Below are 19,146 nucleotides of genomic sequence, written 5' to 3' on the forward strand. Positions count from 1 at the left end.
GCCATATCTAACTCCCTCTTGAATACATCCAATGAACTGGCATCAACAACTCTCTGCGGCACGGAATTCCACAGGTTAACAACTCTCTGAATGAAGAAGTTTCTCCTCATTTCAGTCCTAAATCCCTTATCCTTAGACTGTGCCCCCTGGTTCTGGACTTCCCCAACATCGGGAACATTCTTCCTGCATCTAACCTGTCAAGTCCCATCAGAATTTTATATGTTTCTATGAGATCCCCTCTCATCCTTCTAAACTCCAGTGAATACAGGCCCAGTCGATCCAGTCTCTTCTCATATGTCAGTCCTGCCATCCCGGGAATCAGTCTGGTGAACCTTCGCTGCACTCCCTCAATGGCAAGAACGTCCTTCCTCATATTAGGAGTCCAAAACTGAACACAATATTCCAGGTGAGGCCTCACCAAGACCTGTACAACTGCAGTAAGACCTCCCTGCTCCTGTACTCAAATCCCCTAGCTATGAAGGCCAACATACCATTTGCCTTCTTCACCGCCTGCTGTACCTGCATGCCAACTTTCAACGACTGATGAACCATGACACCCAGGTCTTGTTGCACCTCCCCTTTTCCTAATCTGTCGCCATTCAGATAATATTCTGCCTTTGTGTTTTTGCCACCAAAGTGGATAACCTCACATTTATCCACATTATACTGCATCTGCCATGCATTTGCCCACTCACCTAACCTGTCCAAATCACCCTGCAGCCTATTAGCGTCCTCCTCACAGCTCACACCACCACCCAGTTTAGTGTCATCCGTAAACTTGGAGATATTACACTCAATTCCTTCATCTCAATCGTTAATGTATATTGTAAAGAGCTGGGGTCCCAGCACTGAGCCCTGCGGCACTCCACTAGTCACTGCCTGCCATTCTGAAAAGGACCCGTATATCCCGACTCTCTGCTTCCTGTCTGCCAACCAGTTCTCTATCCACGTCTGTACATTACCCCCAATACCATGTGCTTTGATTTTGCACACCAATCTCTAATGCGGGATCTTGTCAAACGGCTTTTGAAAGTCCAAATACACCACATCCACTGTTTCTCTCTTGTCCACTCTGCAAGTTACATCCTCAAAACATTCCAGAAGATTCGTCAAACATGATTTCCCCTTCATACATCCATACTGACTTGGTGCGATCCTATCACTGCTTTCCAAATGCGCTGCTATTTCATTCTTAATGATTGATTCCAACATTTTCCCCACTACTGATGTCAGGCTAACTGGTCTATAATTACATGTTTTCTCTCTCCCTCCTTTTTTAAAAAGTGGTGTTACATTAGCTACCCTCCAGTCCATAGGAACTGATCCAGAGTCGATAGACTGTTGGAAAATAATCACCAATGCATCCACTATTTCGAGGGCCACTTCCTTAAGTACTCTGGGATGCAGACTATCAGGCCTCGGGGATTTATTGGCCTTCAATCCCATCAATTTCCCTAACACAATTTCCCGCCTAATAAGGATATCCTTCAGTTCCTCCTCACTAGACCCACTGTCTCCTAGTATATTCTGAAGGTTATTTGTGTCTTCCTTTGTGAAGACAGAACTGAAGTATTTTTTCAATTGGTCTGCCATTTCTTTGTTCCCCATTATAAATTCACCTGAATCAGACTGCAAGGGACCTACGTTTGTCTTCACTAATCTTTTTCTCTTCACATATGTATAGAAGCTTTTGCAGTCAGTTTTTATGTTCCCTGCAAGCTTCTTCTCATATTCTATTTTCCCCCTCTTAATTAAACCCTTAGACCTCCTCTGTTGAATTCTAAATTTCTCCCAGTCCTCAGTTTTGTTGCTTTTTCTAGCCAATTTATATGCCTCTTCCTTGGCTTTAACACTATCCTTAATTTCCCTTGTTCGCCATGGTTGAGCCACCTTCCCCGTTTTATTTTTACTCCAGACAGGGATGAACAATTGCTGAAGTTCATCCATGTGATCCATTGGTGCAATCCATGTGGACCCGGGGTTGTGTTCTCCTTAAGTTTTACCAGCTTGTCTGGCATCTCCTTTCGATCTAGCTTAATTGTTGTAATATTCCACTCGACTTCTTCTACTGCTGTCATGATCTCTTTGGTAGCTTCTTCAGTGAAAACTGAGACAAAGTATCCACTCAGTTTTGCTGCCATCTCAGCATCATCTCCTGTGCATTTTTCTTCCTCATCCCTCATTGACTCTATCCCTATCTTAATTCTCCTTTTGTTACTTATCTGCCTGTAGAATAATTCACTATTCCTTTTTATATTCTTTGATATTTCCTTTCCATATTACCTTTTTGTGTTCCTAGCTGTCATTTTAAAGTTTTTCCAAAGCTCATATTCCCTTTTGTCATCCTTGCCTTTATTGTTTATGTAAATGTGCCTGCCTTTTTCTTTAGATTCATGTTTATTCTTACCTCTTTATTTATCCATGACATCTCCTTCTCAGCTAGTGTGTTTTTTTTCAGTGCGATATGTTGTTCTTCAAATAATTCCATTCTAGTCCTTTGTCTGTTGATAATTTTCTCCATTTTATCTTCCTTAGCTTTATTCTCATTCCCTCGTAGCTGGCTTTATTCCAGTCTATTACTTTGGTATTTTTATTTGTTTTTACCAGTTTATTTGTTTTTACTCATTTCATATATCTCATTACATATTTCTCACTTCACTTTCTTTTCCTATTTGTTGGTAGATAGTATACCCCTAATGGAGTGACCGATCATTTTCTATTCTTTATCTCAATCCATATGGATTCTGTTTCTTCCTCTTTGTTAGTTATATCCTTCTTGCTGTTGCGGTTATCCTCTTTCTGATTAACACCACCTCTTTTTCCTTCTCTATCTTTTCTAAATACATTATAGCCTGCAATATTTAACTACCAATCCTGTCCTATCTGTACCATGTTTCTGTTATCCCTAGTACATATATTTCCTCACTTTTAATTATTGTCTCCAATTCCCGTTTTGTTGCTGATGCTCTATACATTGCTATACAGACAATTTAATATGATCTTATTTGATTCCTTTATTTTGGCATGTATTTTAGTATTACTTTCAATAACTTTTCTGTTCCCTGAGTATGTATGTTATCTTCATTTGTTTTTGTACACTGATCTTTGTTCTCAGCCCTTCTTTCTATTATCTTTAGCTACTATAGTATCCTCTCGAACTCCTCCCCCCTTTACTAGTTTAAGGTCCTTACCATAGTCTTTTTTATTCTTTTATCTATGACCTTGGTCCCAACTGGGTACAGTTGCCAATGGTATGGCTCTTTCCTGTACCAGTGTCTCATTAACTGGAACACCTCCTTCCCACAACACACTTTCAGTCTTACATTTACTTTCCAGATTTACTAATCTCTGTGCCAATAAGCACATACCTCAAGTCATAATCTGGAGATTACCACCTTCAAGGTTCTGCTTTTAAGTTTACCTCCTGATACTCCCTCAGCAGGAGCTCCTCCAATTTCTTTCCTATGCCATTGGTTCTGACATGGACTGGACAACTGGTTCTCCCTTCCCTTCCAAGTTCCTTTCCAGCTGCGTTGAAATACCCCTTATCCTGGTACCGGGTAGGCAACACACCCACTGGGACTCTTGATCGTGACGACAGAGGTCACCCTCTATCCCCCTAATTGTTGATGATTGGGTGTGGGAGTTGTGGCAAGACCGCCTCTGATATAACTATGCTTCCCTTTCATGCCTCCTCAGATCCTCCTCTTGCTTCTTCAAAACCAACAAATAGAGAGATATATTTTGAAAAGTTTTGAAAAAAAAAAGCTTTAGAGGTTTTCAAAGCAGCACCCATTTAAAAACTTTAGCACATTTCTGGTGCTGAACACACAAAATTGCACTTACACGTACATTAAATCTACCTGCAAGTACTTCAAACCTTTACGAGGGAAACACACAAAAGAGCCCTTTGTTCTCAAAATGTGCCTCACTGCAGAGTGTCATTCTGTGCCATTGGGCAAGTAAAAGTTTCAAACATACACTGTCCACTCACTAAATCAATACCGGAGCTATGTATGTATCCAACTGCCCCAATAGCTCATTGTAATAATGATGTTTGGAGCCAATAACAAATGAGGGAGGGAGGGATGCAAGTTTCACCTGTCACACTGCCGAATTGCTTATGTTGCCACGGAGAAGAAACATCAGGGTCAGAGGGGTCTGCCAATTTTGTTTATGTGCCTCCTAATGGCTGATATCTAGTGATATATGTAAAGACCTCAGAGGAGATTTCACATCTTCTGACTTGGTCACTGGAAATGTGGAGATTATAAGACTGGGGTGGGGGAGGGGGATTAAAGAGCCATTTGTACCCTGAGGGAAATTTAAAACTGGAAAGGTTCAGTTAAATGTCTAACTGAGGTAGACAAGATGAGGTGATGATTAACTCAGAACTATGTTTAGTTTGAACGAAAAGGAATAATCAATTAACCCTTTCTCAAGTCTTTGCTGACAGGATACATTCATTTCAGAAACATGTATGACAGCTACACTTCAACCCTCCAACAGCTTCCTTTATAAGATAGCCATATCTCTTATTGCTGGAAGAATTTATGGAAGCTCACAGCATGTAGATGCAAATGTACTGGCCAATGCAAGTAGAACTCAGCTGGTCTGGCTCCCTTCAGACAGGATGGAATTTCTATGCCACTGAATCACATCACTCGACTCAAATGGTGCCATGCAATAATCAGCAGTTTGCACCTTTAGCAAAAGTAGGCACATTTTGGTTTGTTGGTGACTTTTGCAGAATGACAGTGCTAACCATGAAAATCATACTTTTAGCAAAGCACTGATGTTGAACAAATAACTTTGGGTGTCGTAAGTGCTGCATTTCATTAGAAAAGCTCCCACAGTCAGTACAGCAAATATTGGTGATACATGTTTACATTGTACATACTTACACAGACAGTGTTGGCCCAGAGTTGTAGGAAGTGAAATTGGTCTCGGGCAGTAGTTATACAGCTCGACCGATTTTCTTTTCCACTGATTTCAATAGTGTCAAATAAAGCCAAAGGTTTCCGAAATCCAGACTATTTCACCAACAGGCTCAGCAAAGACCAGAGGTGGTCAGGAATGAAAAGGTGCAATTGGTGCTATCATGAATCTATACCATATACATATAACAAAACCTGCGAATGTACCTTAAACCATTTTGTTTTTTTACTTTTAAATCCATAAGATTTTTAAAACATGTTCATGCCTACTTTCACACAATGTAATTAATACCTGTAGCAGATCTTCAATTTCATGTTATCAGTGACATATGACTTTTCTGTATTTCTGTAATTGTAGCTAATTTGGACCCATTATTGTCCTGGCCAATATTTATCCCTCAACCAACATCACTAAAAAAAAAAGATTATCTGGTCGTTGTTGTTTGTGGGACCTTGCTGTGCACAAATTGGCTACCGTGTTATCCTACATTAGTGACTATACTTCAGAACTACTTCATTGGCTGTACAGCACTTTAGGACATCCTCAGATCATGGAAGGTGTGATACAAGTTTTTCTTCATTATTAGGTTGGAAGGTGAAGGAGAAAATTTGAGTTATGTGGTTAATGTTTTGGTACAAATAAAAATTTAAACAATTTACTGGAAGAGAGACAGAACCAGTGTCATAAAGCCTTTGTGACTTATTTTGATAGCGACATTAATGCATGCTTCAAACGCCCAGCCTTCCAATGAAGCAAAGCAAAATTTACCACTTGCAAATCAGGGGTGTTTTCATACAGCCAATCAAAAATGACTCTACTGAAGACACGTGCTTACTCAAAGTTGATGACAACAAGAAAAGGATGGGAAACTTGTTTTTACTGACTGGAAACATTGAGAAAGCCACTTTGTAAAATTCAACTAAAATGTCTTAACTATGGGAATAGGGCAAAACCATGTAGTTGTGTGGCCTTAGGCATCAAAAAACCTTCTTGCACAATCTGTTCTATAATTGCAGTTGATTTCTTTTAAGTTAACAATGCGAAATATTTCTGCAACCTGAATATAAATATTAAATAAGATATTTAACATTGATTGTATTGTTTCCTGTTAATGTAATCATTTTAACCATCAACTCTCATTAAATGAATACTTCTGCCCATATTACACATATTGCTATGTTTATAGTTTCAATTACACATGAATTTAAGTACGTTCAGTATGTTAGGTTATAAGACTTATATTCCAGTCGATAAAAAGCAGGAAGTTAAAAGCAATAACAGTACAAGACAATTTAAATTAGGAAAACCTTCAGTTACAGCTAAAAGAAATAAAAAATTCCACAACAGAAATGCTTCCTAGTATTTCACAGAGAATGCCTGATAAGTGCATACTTTTGATATGAAAAACACATTGGCCCTGAAATTCTGATGTCCTGGGTCCGTAAGAAGTTCCTATGGACCCGGGTAGGCATCAGAAAAGCCGGTTTCCAGCACGCAATGCGCATGCGCTTGAAACCGACAGTTCCGATCTGTCAAGTTTTTGGTCTTGACAGATGGCCGCATCTCGAGTGCTAGGACACTATTTACAAATATCTTGCCCTGCAAATGTCCTTAAAAATCCTGTGCCTGAAAAAGCAGGCGTAGAGCCTACTTTTACAGGCGCAAGTGGTTAAAAATACACATACAAATAAAAAATAGTTATAAAAGAACTTTTTATGTTTAAAAACCCTCCCCACTACGGTAACTTTATTTCAAGTGTTAATAAAATGTATTTTTTTTAAAGTCGGAAAACTATTTTTTTTATATAACAACTTTAATTTAAATGCATGTTAATTGTGTACTTTATTTTCTATTTTTTATTGGTTTTTAAGTGTTTGGGGGGTTTGGGTTTCTCATTCATAGCAAAAGGAGTTCTGTACTTACTTGATATATTCAAGAGGGAGTTCGATATGGACCTTACGGCTAAGGGGATCAAGGGGTGTGGAGAGAAAGCAGGAAAGGGGTACTGAGGGAATGATCAGCCATGATCTTATTAAATGGCGGTGCAGGCTCAAAGGGCCGAATGGCCTACTCCTGCACTTATTTTCTATGTACTTATGGAACTCCTATTGCTATGAATTAGGAACTATACTGTAGCTGATTAGCTGCTGTCACTAGAACCCGGCCTGCGCACGTCCCCAAGTGCACGAGCTGCGCGCGCAGTCACCTCTGGGCCTCAGGCTCGGAAGTTCGGACAGTCGCAGTAGCAGCAGGTAAGTGCATATCTTTTTGCTTTGTTTAGATTGTTTCCCCGCGGGAAGAGGTCGAACGGAATTTCAGGGCCATAATGGAGAAAACAGGCTAATAACTCAATGGGAGTAGATTTAATTAAATTCTACCGATAATGCGCTGCTGCTGCATAAAATTGGGTATGGCTCTATACTCAAATAAACCACTGACCTACCAAAGCATGATGTGAACACCAGCGAACCACAATCAGCACCAATGTGTTCCAATCAAGAAGGAGCTGAGTGACATTACTGACTGAAGAACTGTTTACTGCATGAGTGAGATTTGGGGTCCATTCTATGGACTGACTGCTTAACAATCGCACTCCAGTCATGTTGACGATGCAAAGATGGCAGGAAAAGCAATATGTGAGGAGGACATAAAAAATCTGCAAAAGGATACAGACAGGCTAAGTGAGTGGGCAAAAATTTTGCAGATGGAGTATAATGTCGGAAAGTGTGAGGTCATGCACTTGGGCAGAAAAAACAAAGAGCAAGTTATTTTTTAAATGGAGAAAGATTGCAAAGTGCCACAGTACAGCGGGACCTGGGGGTACTTGTGCATGAAACACAAAAGGATAGTATGCAGGTACAGCAAGTGATCAGGAAGGCCAATGGTATCTTGGCCTTTATTGCAAAGGGGATGAAGTATTAAAGCAGGGTAATCTTGCTACAGCTATACAGGGCATTGGTGAGGCCACACCTGGAATACTGCGTGCAGTTTTGGTTTCCATATTCATGAAAGGATATACTTGCTTTGGAGGCAGTTCAGAGAAGGTTCACTAGGTTGATTCCGGGGATGAGGGCATTGACTTATGAGGAAAGGTTGAGTAGGTTGGGCCTCTACTCATTGGAATTCAGAAGAATGAGAGGTGATCTTATCGAAATGTATAAGATTATGAGGGGGCTTGACAAGGTGGATGCAGAGAGGATGTTTCTACTGATGGGGGAGACTAGAACTAGAGGGCATAATCTTAGAATAAGGGGCCGCCCATTTAAAACAGAGATGAGGAGAAATTTCTTCTCTCAAAGGGTTGTAAATCTGTCGAATTCGCTGACTCAGAGAGCTGTGGAAGCTGGGACATTGAATAAATAGACAGTTTCTTAAATGATAAGGGGATAAGGGTTATGGGGAGTGGGCAGGGAAATGGAGCTGAGTCCATGATCAGATCAGCCATGATCTTATTGATGGCGGAGCAGGCTCAAGGGGCCGTATGGCCTACTCCTGTTCCTATTTCTTATGTTTTTATGTTCTTATAAGAAACAAAGGAAGCCTCACTTACAAGATATGTTAAAAGGAACAGTGAAATGCAGTCTTTCTCACTCAAGCTTAATTATAAATACACATTTAAATCTGGCATTGGAGTCGGTTGTTTGGTTCATCATGTTAAAAGATTAGTGCTGTTTGCAGACCATGGGGATGATTATAACCCTTCCTGCCCAACAGAAACCGGACAGGTGGATTAAATTGTCCTGGTTACTTGCATGCCCTGAAGCCACTGGGAACTGACTGATCACAACTTGAACATGTTTGTCCAGAGGTGGCGAGGACACCTGTCAAAAGCTGGCTGAGTCCTTTTTTAAACATATACAGCATTATGCCACTGTGACCTGCCTGCAATTTAAACTTGGCTGACTGAGTGAGAAGTAACGAGTGAGTTTCTCGCAGGGCCAACAGAGTGATGAAGAGGATGACCCAAAAAGGTAAGGATTTTTTTTACTTTCCTTGTGGGGCCAGGAGAAGCAGGAGTGGTGGCCAGACTGAACGATTTTTTGCCGTTCCTCTAGACTTCCCACCCAGAACAGTTGCTAAGTCAGCCGGCGGGATTTAAATTAGATCCAGTAGTTAAAATATCCTGGGCCTCATTTCTGGAACAGGAGGTGAGTTTCTAGCTGGCCTGGCCTGGAGTTAACATAAGAGCCCAGATCTGTTTTCACTCAGTTTTCACTCCTTCCCTCCTGAAGTCTCCAGTGCTGAGGTATGGTGCTGGTTGCAATCACAGATCTTGCCATTCTTCATGTGCCATACTAGAGTGGGAGGCTGAATGGCCATGACAGGCAATAGAGCCAAGCCTAATTCCATACCTACCAAATCTCCACAAAGTTTCCAGCAGAGGTCACTATACGGTAATCAGGAGCATGAATCCTGTGTGGTCTTCCCTTTTTCTAGCCCAGTGACAGTGAGGCCAATTTAATGTCCCTGCTACCTCACAGCTGAGATCAGCTAGTGCAGCACAAACTGGGGATTAAAACCAGGACTTTCCTGACCTGTACTGTTCAGTACCACACATTTATTAATAGAGCCATTGGGGAAGCTGAGCAGCCCGTATTGGTCCTTTCATTCCCTGCTCACCTCAGATCGACTCTCCTCACATTGAAGATTATAGCCCTCTATACCTTTGTTCACCAATAAATCTGTTTTAATCCCTTTTGAAACAAATTCTGCATTGCTGCACTAGCAGGCTGTTCATTTTGAAATCTTAGCAACCCTACGTGAGCTGATATTTTTAAACATGTTTTAACATTTTTTTATTTTTTTTTAAATTCTGGCATTCAGCGCCTACTTTCCTGGTTGTTTGGAAATCCTTAATCATATCTCCTCTCCAACGTTGTTCCATGAGTCTGGTAGATCCATAACTTGCAAATGAGCTCTGATAATTTTTCAAACGAGTGAAAAGAGGCTTGTAACTCCTCATTATTGGGGAGATCCTTAAATCACTGTATGCATCAGCACCTTTAATCTTAAATTCTGAAATACCATAAAATGCTGGTGAATGCTGTGTTTGTAGCTGTGTGTGTACGTGGGGTGGGATCAGGAATGGATAATACTATAACAGGATTTAATATGAAGAGAAACATCATGCTAATCATTTCTGACTCTAAACAATTTTTTGTAAAGCAACACAAACATCTGGCTCTAATTTGGCTCCCCCAAAGATTATAATTTGAAAATATATTAAAATAAATGTCTGCTTTTCTTTATCTCCTTTATTTAGCATGCAGCTTATGACTTTGTGGCACTGTTCCATTAAACATTCCTTGCCACGGTCTACACAGAGGGAGAACTGTATGAGTGAACTTTACAAGTGTATATAAACGATGACAATTATGATACTTCACTACTTGAGGGGGTAAAGATCAAATGACTCAGAAACGTGACAGGTTCTAGTTATGTAGTTGCTGCGAGCAGTGAAGTAGATCATATCACACTTTCCAGCTCCTTTTTAACACATTTATGATTTTTAATGAAATTAAAATTGCCCTTACTTCTGATTTTATTTTTTTAACTAGCCATAGAATACCAGACTGTAGATTATGTATTGCCTTCAGCAGCATTGAGTATGCAATCTGTGTACACTGTCCCCTGTCATAGGTCTATTTATTAAATGTGTCTTTCTGATCATTCCTCTGGAATGCAGTAAATGAAGCATGAATTAGAAGGTGCATTGTCATCAGAAACATGATCTGTAAGCCAAACACTCCTGCGGTCAAACATCAAATAGATCAAAGCTTCAAACACTAGAGGATATTCGTAACACCTCTTTCAGTTTTTATGATATATGATCATTTCAAAATTGTGACTTTTACAAAAGGCTTTACATGAAGATACATTCATTTTCTGTGTGAACCCTTTTTGTTTTGTAGGAATTTTGGGCAAGCAAGACAACAGTGCATCTTTAAGTGCTATTAAAGTCCAATTGTACCGGCAACTGTAGATTATCTCCAATTATTCTAATAATTCTAGCTACAGCAATACTAGTGTACTATGCTATTACAGATAACTAAGAAATGACTTCATATTAGGTTGGTCTTTCCCACCGCCATATTACAAATGTATTTCCCTTGGTTACCTGCTTGTGTTGCTTGAATCCTTTCCACCTCAGCTACTTCCATGCATATGCCCCGTCCCTGCATGAGTGTCTCCAAAGGTCTGGATTCCTCGAGCTGGGGGTAACAGCGGAGCCCCGTGCCACAGCGCGTTGTGTACACCCCACATGGTTGTCGGTGAGACAGCGCGCACATCCGGCAGCAGCCACAACCGGGCTCCCTCACCACATCCTCTGTGCACGTATTATCCACGGGTGGGCAGTGAGCCAACCTGTCATCGGTGCAGGGCAAGCAGCGGATCGGCCCAGATGCCTCCAGCATCAATGGTGAAAGCAGCACAAGCAGAACACTCCAATACTTTAAAAGACACATCGAAACACAGAAAGTAAAGCAGACGGAAAACGGGAGCGTACTCACAATACCTAGCCTCTCCGAGGGCAATCTGGATTATTTATACAATGGTTAGACTAGTTAGTGATAAATTCCGGTCAGGACTCTGATTAGCTATTCCTTACATGTGGGTGTAATCGTACAGCATGAAGTGGAAAAATACTTTCGCTAGGTCTTAAACACATAGTTGTACCAGTAGGAACTTGAAGGATTGGGTTACAGCCAAAACAACATAGTCGTGACTTGATATTCTATTTATCCCAAGAAGCAGATGGATATATAGTGATAAGTTCATTACTTTCCCAACAATAAATCTGTACTCCTTGTACTTCACAGTACAGTAACAGTGACAGGGAACACTAACACACCTTTGATCTCTATAATTTCTTCATTTTGGAAAAGAAAACTGAAGTAAAAATAATTGAAAAGCATTGAAGTAGATGTAATAGAATTCAAATTTAAATTAGATATCCAATTTCTGGCAGTGGACATCAGTTGCCAAGAAAAAAAACTTTGGAAGACAAAATCACTAGACGATATAGTTAGCTGCGCTAAAACACCATGCTGATGTTTGAAGAAGGCATTGGCTATGGTAGCATTTTGTTTGGAATCACAAGGTTTTTAAGAACCAGGACGCTTGCTGGCTGGTCTCATCATTTGTTGTTTTCAATTTTGATATTGAACAGAACCAGGCAAAGCCTTTATGACTAAATGGAACAGCACTGAGAATTAACATGTTTGTGTTCACATTAGACGCTGCTATATTTTTCATGGCTATTTATTTTTATTGAATTTAAACAAATGTCACAGCACTCCTCAGATGTTTGGCAGTAATATTTTGTGGTCAATATGGGGTAAAGAATTTCAGCGCTTATACCTAGGAATATTAGGAGTAGGAGTGGGCCATTCAGCCCCTGTAGCCTGCTCCACCACTTATTATTGATCTACATCTCAACTCCATTTTCCCAACTTTGCTTCACAGCCCTTGATACCCTTACCTAACAAAATTATTGATCTATCAGGCTTGAAACTTCCAATTGTCCGAGCATCCAGAGCCTTTTGGTGGAGAGAATTCCAGATTTCTACTACCATTTGTGTGAAAAAATGCTTCATGGTTTGCTTCTGAAATGCCTAGCTCTAATTTTGTTTATGTCCCTTTTTTCTTGTTTCCGCCATCAGACAAAATAGTTTCTCCATATCTACATTATCAAAGCCACATTTTAAACACTTCAATCAGATTGCCCCTCAACTTTCTATACTCAAGAGAAGATGAGCCAAGTTTATGCAGCCTGCCATCATAACATAAGCCTCTAAGACCCAGCCAGTGTCTATCTGTCTGCGTTGACTCCTCCTTTCCTCCTCCTCCACTTTCTCCTCCTCCTCTTCTTCCTCCTCCTCTACCTCCTCCTTCTCTGCTTCCTCCTCCTCCTCTGGCTCCTCTTCCTCCTCCTGCTCCGCCTGCTCCTCCGCTTCCTCCTCAACTGGTCACCGTACCGGAGACATGAGCCAAGTGGTCACTGGATGGCCTTTGTTGCCCAGTAACTACCCTTTGGTTTGTCATGGTGGCTGAAAAGTGGATGGTACAGCGGAATGCTGCAAATTGAAGGCTGCTGCAACAGGTGGCAGATTTCAGTGAGCACCTCCTTAGTGAAGCTGAGATGTCATGGGCACTGTTTCTCGCTGAGGTTGAAATAGGAGAAATGCTCCCTGAAGACCCTGGCTGGATCCGGTCTCCTGCTGAGATCCCTTCTCATCCTCCTCCCTCTTCGAGTAGCGTGAAGAGAAAAAGATTAGTGAAAACAAACGTAGGTCCCTTGCAGTCGGACTCAGGTGAATTTATAGTGGGGAACAAAGAAATGGCAGACCAATTGAACAAATACTTTGGTTCTGTCTTCACGAAGGAAGACACAAATGACCTTCCGGATGTACTAGGGGACCGAGGGTCTAACGAGAAGGAGGAACTGAAGGATATCCTTATTAGGTGGGAAATTGTGTTGGGGAAATTGATGGGATTGAAGGCCGATAAATCCCCAGGGCCTGATTGCCTGTATCCCACAGTACTTAAGGAGGTGGCCCTAGAAATAGTGGATGCATTGGTCATCATTTTCCAACAGTCTATCGAATCTGGATCAGTTCCTATGGACTGGAGGGTAGCTAATGTAACAGCACTTTTTAAATGGTGCAAATAACCTCTTCAAAATTGTGTCCTGCCTCAACTAGAAGTGTGCACGGCCGGCCCGGATGCCATTTTGGACACAAAACGGCACCCGTAGCGCCGAAATTCGGGCGCTATGTAGCTGAGTTTTTAGGCCTTAATTTTCAGTCCCTGCCACAAGATTCTGTTCCCGAGCCACCGATTCGATCCCCCCATCCTGGCCACTGTCTCAGGTTGAACCAGACTGTTCGCAACTTTGCCATGCTATTTGAACTTGAGCTGAGCTTCCGTCCCCATATCCTCTCCATCACCTAGACCATCCTCTTTCACTTCTGCAATGTCACCCGTCTCCACCCTTGCCTCAGCCCATCTCAATTATTCCAATGATCTTTCGGCCAGCCTCCCAACTTCTACCCTTCATAAACTTGAGCTCATTCAAAATTCTGCTACCCTTATCCGAACTTGCACCAAGTACCATTCACCCATCACCCCTGTGCTAATTGGCCTACATTATCTAACTGGTGCACCAATGCCACAATGTTAAAATTCTCATCCTCATGTTGAAATCCCTTTATGGCTTTGCGCCTCTCAATCTCTGTAACCTCCTCTAGCTCTACACCCCTCCAACATTGGCCTCTTGTGTATTCCCTACTTCCTTTGCCCCACCATTGGCAGCCATTTCTTCAGTTGTTTAGACCTTAAGCTCTAGTATTCCTTCACTAAACCTCGCTGCAGCTCTCTCCTCCTTTAAGACGCTCCTTAAAACCTACCTCTTTTCTGTCCTAATGTCTCCTTCTTTGGTTCCGTGTTAATTTTTATTTGATAACGCTCCTGTGAAGCACCTTGGCACATTTTACTACATTAAAAACGCTAAATGCAAGCAGCTGTTGTTGTCATTTGCATTTTTCAAACCGCTACAGTTATATATAGACATTTGTTCTATTTTGCTCTAAAATTAGACAATCCCCATGGAACCATATCATTATTCTCTCGCCGCTCCTTTGCCCTGACCTCGGCTCTCCTCTGCTGCTTGCCGCCTCTCCTAATATACCTGCCCACGCTCCAATCAGCGACCTGGATTTTGGTGATGACCAATCCAGTCGCCCTTCTCCAAGTCATCGCCCTCCTGAACTTGTGCTGTATCTTGTAGTGGTATACCTCCGTACCTCCGCTCCTTTTATGGCCCTGACCTGCCGCAGATGGTTCAGAGGTGTGAGTTCTGGGCCCAGAAGAGGCGAAGGTCCGGGGACAGCACATGCCTGGCCACACTGCGATATGTGGAAAAAAAGAAAGAACTTGCATTTATATAGCACCTTTCATGATCTCAGGACGTCCCAAAGCACTTTACAGCAAATTGAAGTGAAACACTGTTGTAATGGAGGAAATGCAGCAGCCAATTTGCACACAGCAAACTCCCACAAACAGCAATGAAAGAAATTATCATATAATTTATTCTAATGATGTGAATTGAGAGTTAAATATCAGCCAGCACACCAGGGATAACTCCCCTTCTCTTCTTTGAATAGTGCCATGGGATCTTTTACATCTACCTCAAACAGGGGTGGGCATTTCATTCTAATATTAATTCGGGATATGGGCAAGGGAGATGGGTGGTCTCCATACTGCAGGCCATTTACAACCATTCTGGTGAGCAGGACGTCAAACATAAAGTACACTGATATAAAGTGGCATCTTGGGTCGCGTAAATATACTAAGTTTCAAGGAATGAACACAGTAATATTTCAGTAATATAATAAGTGTATTTCAGCCATTTCTTAAGCATTATTTTCTTGCTGGTACCATTCGCAGCCTTCCTGACTAATTTCTGTGGTAGCGTTTGGTCTCAACCAATTGCAAGCACAGGCCCAGGTAGGGGTGGGCCTTGACCGGAAGGTTTGAGAGGGCCAGTCTGCAAGGCAAGAGCAGCCATGAAGGTCGGTGCTCCTTTTTCTTGCAGCCTCCTAACTGATTTGAAAGCCTTCTGGCTGCATTTCTTCAAATATCCAGTGCCTGGGCAAGGGGAGGCCAAGAAGATAACTCGAATGACTTAATCAAACCTGAATCAGTGAAACTGACTGACCAGGTAAACACTTCAGCTAATCTGCTGCTACATGAAAGAGGTCATTTTTTCTGACTAAAAATCCAAGTCAGAGACTAACCTAAAAGCATGCTAGTTACATGATGTAACTTTGAAAACTAAATTTTATTATTGCTATTGAATTTAAACCAACTAATTCTGTGACATTATATGATTAAAATTCTGTCAATTTTAGTATGTACCAGTTACGTTTTCCATGATCGTTGGTACTGAACCTTTTAATGGTAATAATTGTAATGTTATATATGTCATTATATAAAGTAACTGTTTGCAGTACACTGCACTTTGTGTCATGTCTTTGACATTTTCCAAATCTGGTAAGAGCAAATAGTAAATCTTTGCAATATTGCCTTGAACGAACTTTAAACATGAGCAGTGACAGTTTCTGTAAGTCTGTTGGTTTGTGCCAGTGACCCACAGGCCAAATGGCATCATATATATGTTGTGTATCTGTAAAGCATCCCTTGGGAGCACTGTATATAAGCCGGCCCCGAAGGCCTGTTACTCACTGTGGAGTGCCTTAATAAAGACAGAGGTCACTGTTACTTTAACCTCCCTGTGTGCAGTCTCATCTGTGTTAGGAACACAATAACTGGCGACGAGTACACGAATCCAACGCAAAGATGCAGCAAACTGTGGGCATCCTGGAGAAGATCTCAGAGGGTGAGGATTTGGAGGCCGATGTCGAACGGTTAGACCAGTACTTTGTAGCCAACGAGCTGGACGGAGAAGGAAGCACTGCCAAAAGGAGAGCGGTCCTCCTCACGGTCTGCGGGGCACCGACCTACAGCCTCATGAAGAATCTTCTGGCTCCAGTGAAACCCACAGATAAGTCGTATGAGGAGCTGTGTACACTGGTTCGGGAGCATCAAAACCCGAGTGAGAGTGTGCTGATGGCGAGGTATCAGTCCTATACGTACCAGCGATCTGAAGGTCAGGAAGTGTCGAGCTACTTCGTCGAGCTAAGGCGACTTGCAGGACAATGTGAGTTTGATGGCTAACTGGAGCAAATGCTCAGAGACATTTTTGTACTGGGCATTGGCCACGAGACCATCCTATGAAAACATTTGACTGTAGAGACACCGACCCTCAGTAAGGCCATTGCGATAGCACAGGCATTTATGTCCACCAGTGATAACACCAAACAAATCTCTCAGCACACAAGTTCTAGCAATGTTCAAAATTAACTGGAACTGTGTTTGCGAGCAGAAATGTACAGGGCAGAATCCACGAGTCTGCAACTGCCAGCAGGTCTCAGGTGACCCAGATGACTCAGAGTCCGCAACAAAGGATGAATGCAAGGCAATTCACACTTTGTTGGCATTGTGGAGGTGCAACGAAACCTAGTTGTCATGGTACATCAGTCATTGAAGGTTGGCATGCAGGTGGAGCAGATGATTAAGAAAGCAAATGGCATGTTGGCCTTCATAGCGAGGGGATTTGAGTACAGGGGCAGGGAGGTGTTACTACATTTGTACAGGACCTTGGCGAGGCCACACCTGGAGTATTGTGTACTGTTTTGGTCTCCTAACTTGAGGAAGGACATTCTTGCTATTGAGGGAGTGCAGCGAAGGTTCACCAGACTGATTCCCGGGATGGCGGGACTGACATATCAAGAAAGACTGGATCAACTGGGCTTGTATTCACTGGAGTTCAGAAGAATGAGAGGGGACCTCATAGAAACGTTTAAAATTCTGACGGGGTTAGATAGGTTAGATGCAGGAAGAATGTTCCCAATGTTGGGGAAGTCCAGAACCAGGGGTCACAGTCTAAGGATAAGGGTTAAGCCATTTAGGACCGAGATGAGGAGAAACTTCTTCACCCAGAGAGTGGTGAACCTGTGGAATTCTCTACCACAGAAAGTTGTTGAGGCCAATTCACTAAATATATTCAAAAATGAGTAAGATGTAGTCCTTACTATTAGGGGGATCAAGGGTATGGCGAGAAAGCAGGAATGGGGTACTGAATTTGCATGTTCAGCCATGAACTCATTGAATGGCGGTGCAGGCTCGAAGGGCTGAATGGCCTACTCCTGCAATTATTTTCCATGTTTCTATGTTTCTATGTTTCCATTCAGCCTATTCATGCCACTTCAAAGAGTATGTTTGCAAGAGCTGTGGAACAATGAAGCACCTCCAACAAGCTTGCAGCTCTGCAAAACCTGCTAACCACCACGTGGCAGAGGAAGATCGGTCCATGGTGGACCAAAGCAACTTCGAGCCTCAGAGAGAAGAGGCAGATGCTGAAGTACATGGGGTGCACACATATTTTTGACAAAATGTCCACCTATAATGCTAATGTAAAATTGAATGGCTTACCCGTAGCCATGGAACTGGTACTAGCCAATCCATCATGAGTAAAAAGATGTTTGAGAGACTGTGGTGCAACAAGGCACTCAGAGCAGCCCTGAGCCCCATCCACACGAAACTGAGAATGTGTACCTAAGAGCTTATCACTGTCCTGGGCAGCGCCATGGGCAAGGTCACCTACGAGGGCACGATTCACGAACTGCCACTCTGGATTGTCCCAGGCGATGGCCCCACACTGCTTGGAAGGAGTTGGCTGGGCAAAATCTGCTGGAACTGGGATGACATCCGAGCGCTATCACATGTCGATGAGGCCTCATGTACCCAGGTTCTCAACAAATTTCCTTCCCTTTTTGAGCCAGGCATTGGAAACTTTTCCGGGGCGAAGGTGCAGATCCATTTGGTCCCAGAGGCATGACCCATTCACCACAAGGCGCGAGCGGTACCTCACATGATGAGGGAGAGAATGGAAATCGAGCTGGACAGGCATCATCTCCCCAGTGGAATTCAACGAGTAGGCCAGCCCGATTGTCCCATTACTCAAAAGTGATGGCACGGTCAGGATTTACGGTGATTATAAAGTAACCATTAATCATTTCTCGCTACAAGACAAATACCCGCTACCTAAGGCAGACGACCTATTTGCGATGCTGGCAGGAGGCAAGATGTTCACAAAGCTCGACCTGACTTTGGCCTATATGACGCAAGAGCTCGAGGAGCTGAAGGGCCTCACTTGCACCAACACACACAAGGGACTGTTCATTTACAACAGATGCCCGTTTGGAATTCGGTCGGCTGCAGCGATCTTCCAGAGAAACATGGAGAGCTTACTCCAGTCAGTACCATGCACGGTGGTTTTTCAGGACGACATATTGGTCACGGGTCAGGACACCACAACTACAAAACCTGGAGGAGGTCCTCCAGTGACTGGATCATGTAGGGCTGAGGCTGAAGAGGTCAAAATGCCTCTTCATCGCAACAGAAGTGGAGTTTTTGGGGAGAAAGATCACCTCAGATGGCATTCGGCCCACAGACGCCAAGACAAAGGCTATCAGGAACACGCCCAGGCCACAGAATGTCATGGAGCTGCGGTCGTTCCTGGGAGTCCTCAACTATTTTGGTAACTTTGTTAAGCACCCTCGTAGAGCCCCTACATATGTTATT

General features: G+C 42.5%; 1 protein-coding gene across 2 annotated transcripts in view; it reads right to left on the reverse strand.

Moving 5' to 3' along the window:
- LOC139264549 (insulin-like growth factor-binding protein 4) overlaps positions 1 to 11,459 on the reverse strand; it is a 185,809-nt gene extending 174,350 nt beyond the window's left edge. For both annotated transcript variants that reach the window (XM_070881183.1, XM_070881184.1), the window contains exon 1: positions 11,057 to 11,459. In XM_070881183.1, the coding sequence (XP_070737284.1) occupies positions 11,057 to 11,405 (349 nt within the window). In that variant the 5' untranslated portion in view covers positions 11,406 to 11,459. The remainder of the gene's footprint in view (positions 1 to 11,056) is intronic.
- Between the last annotated feature and the right edge of the window lie 7,687 nt (positions 11,460 to 19,146).

Source organism: Pristiophorus japonicus, chromosome 5 (genome assembly GCF_044704955.1).
Source record: "Pristiophorus japonicus isolate sPriJap1 chromosome 5, sPriJap1.hap1, whole genome shotgun sequence".
Taxonomy (NCBI): Eukaryota; Metazoa; Chordata; class Chondrichthyes; family Pristiophoridae; genus Pristiophorus; species Pristiophorus japonicus.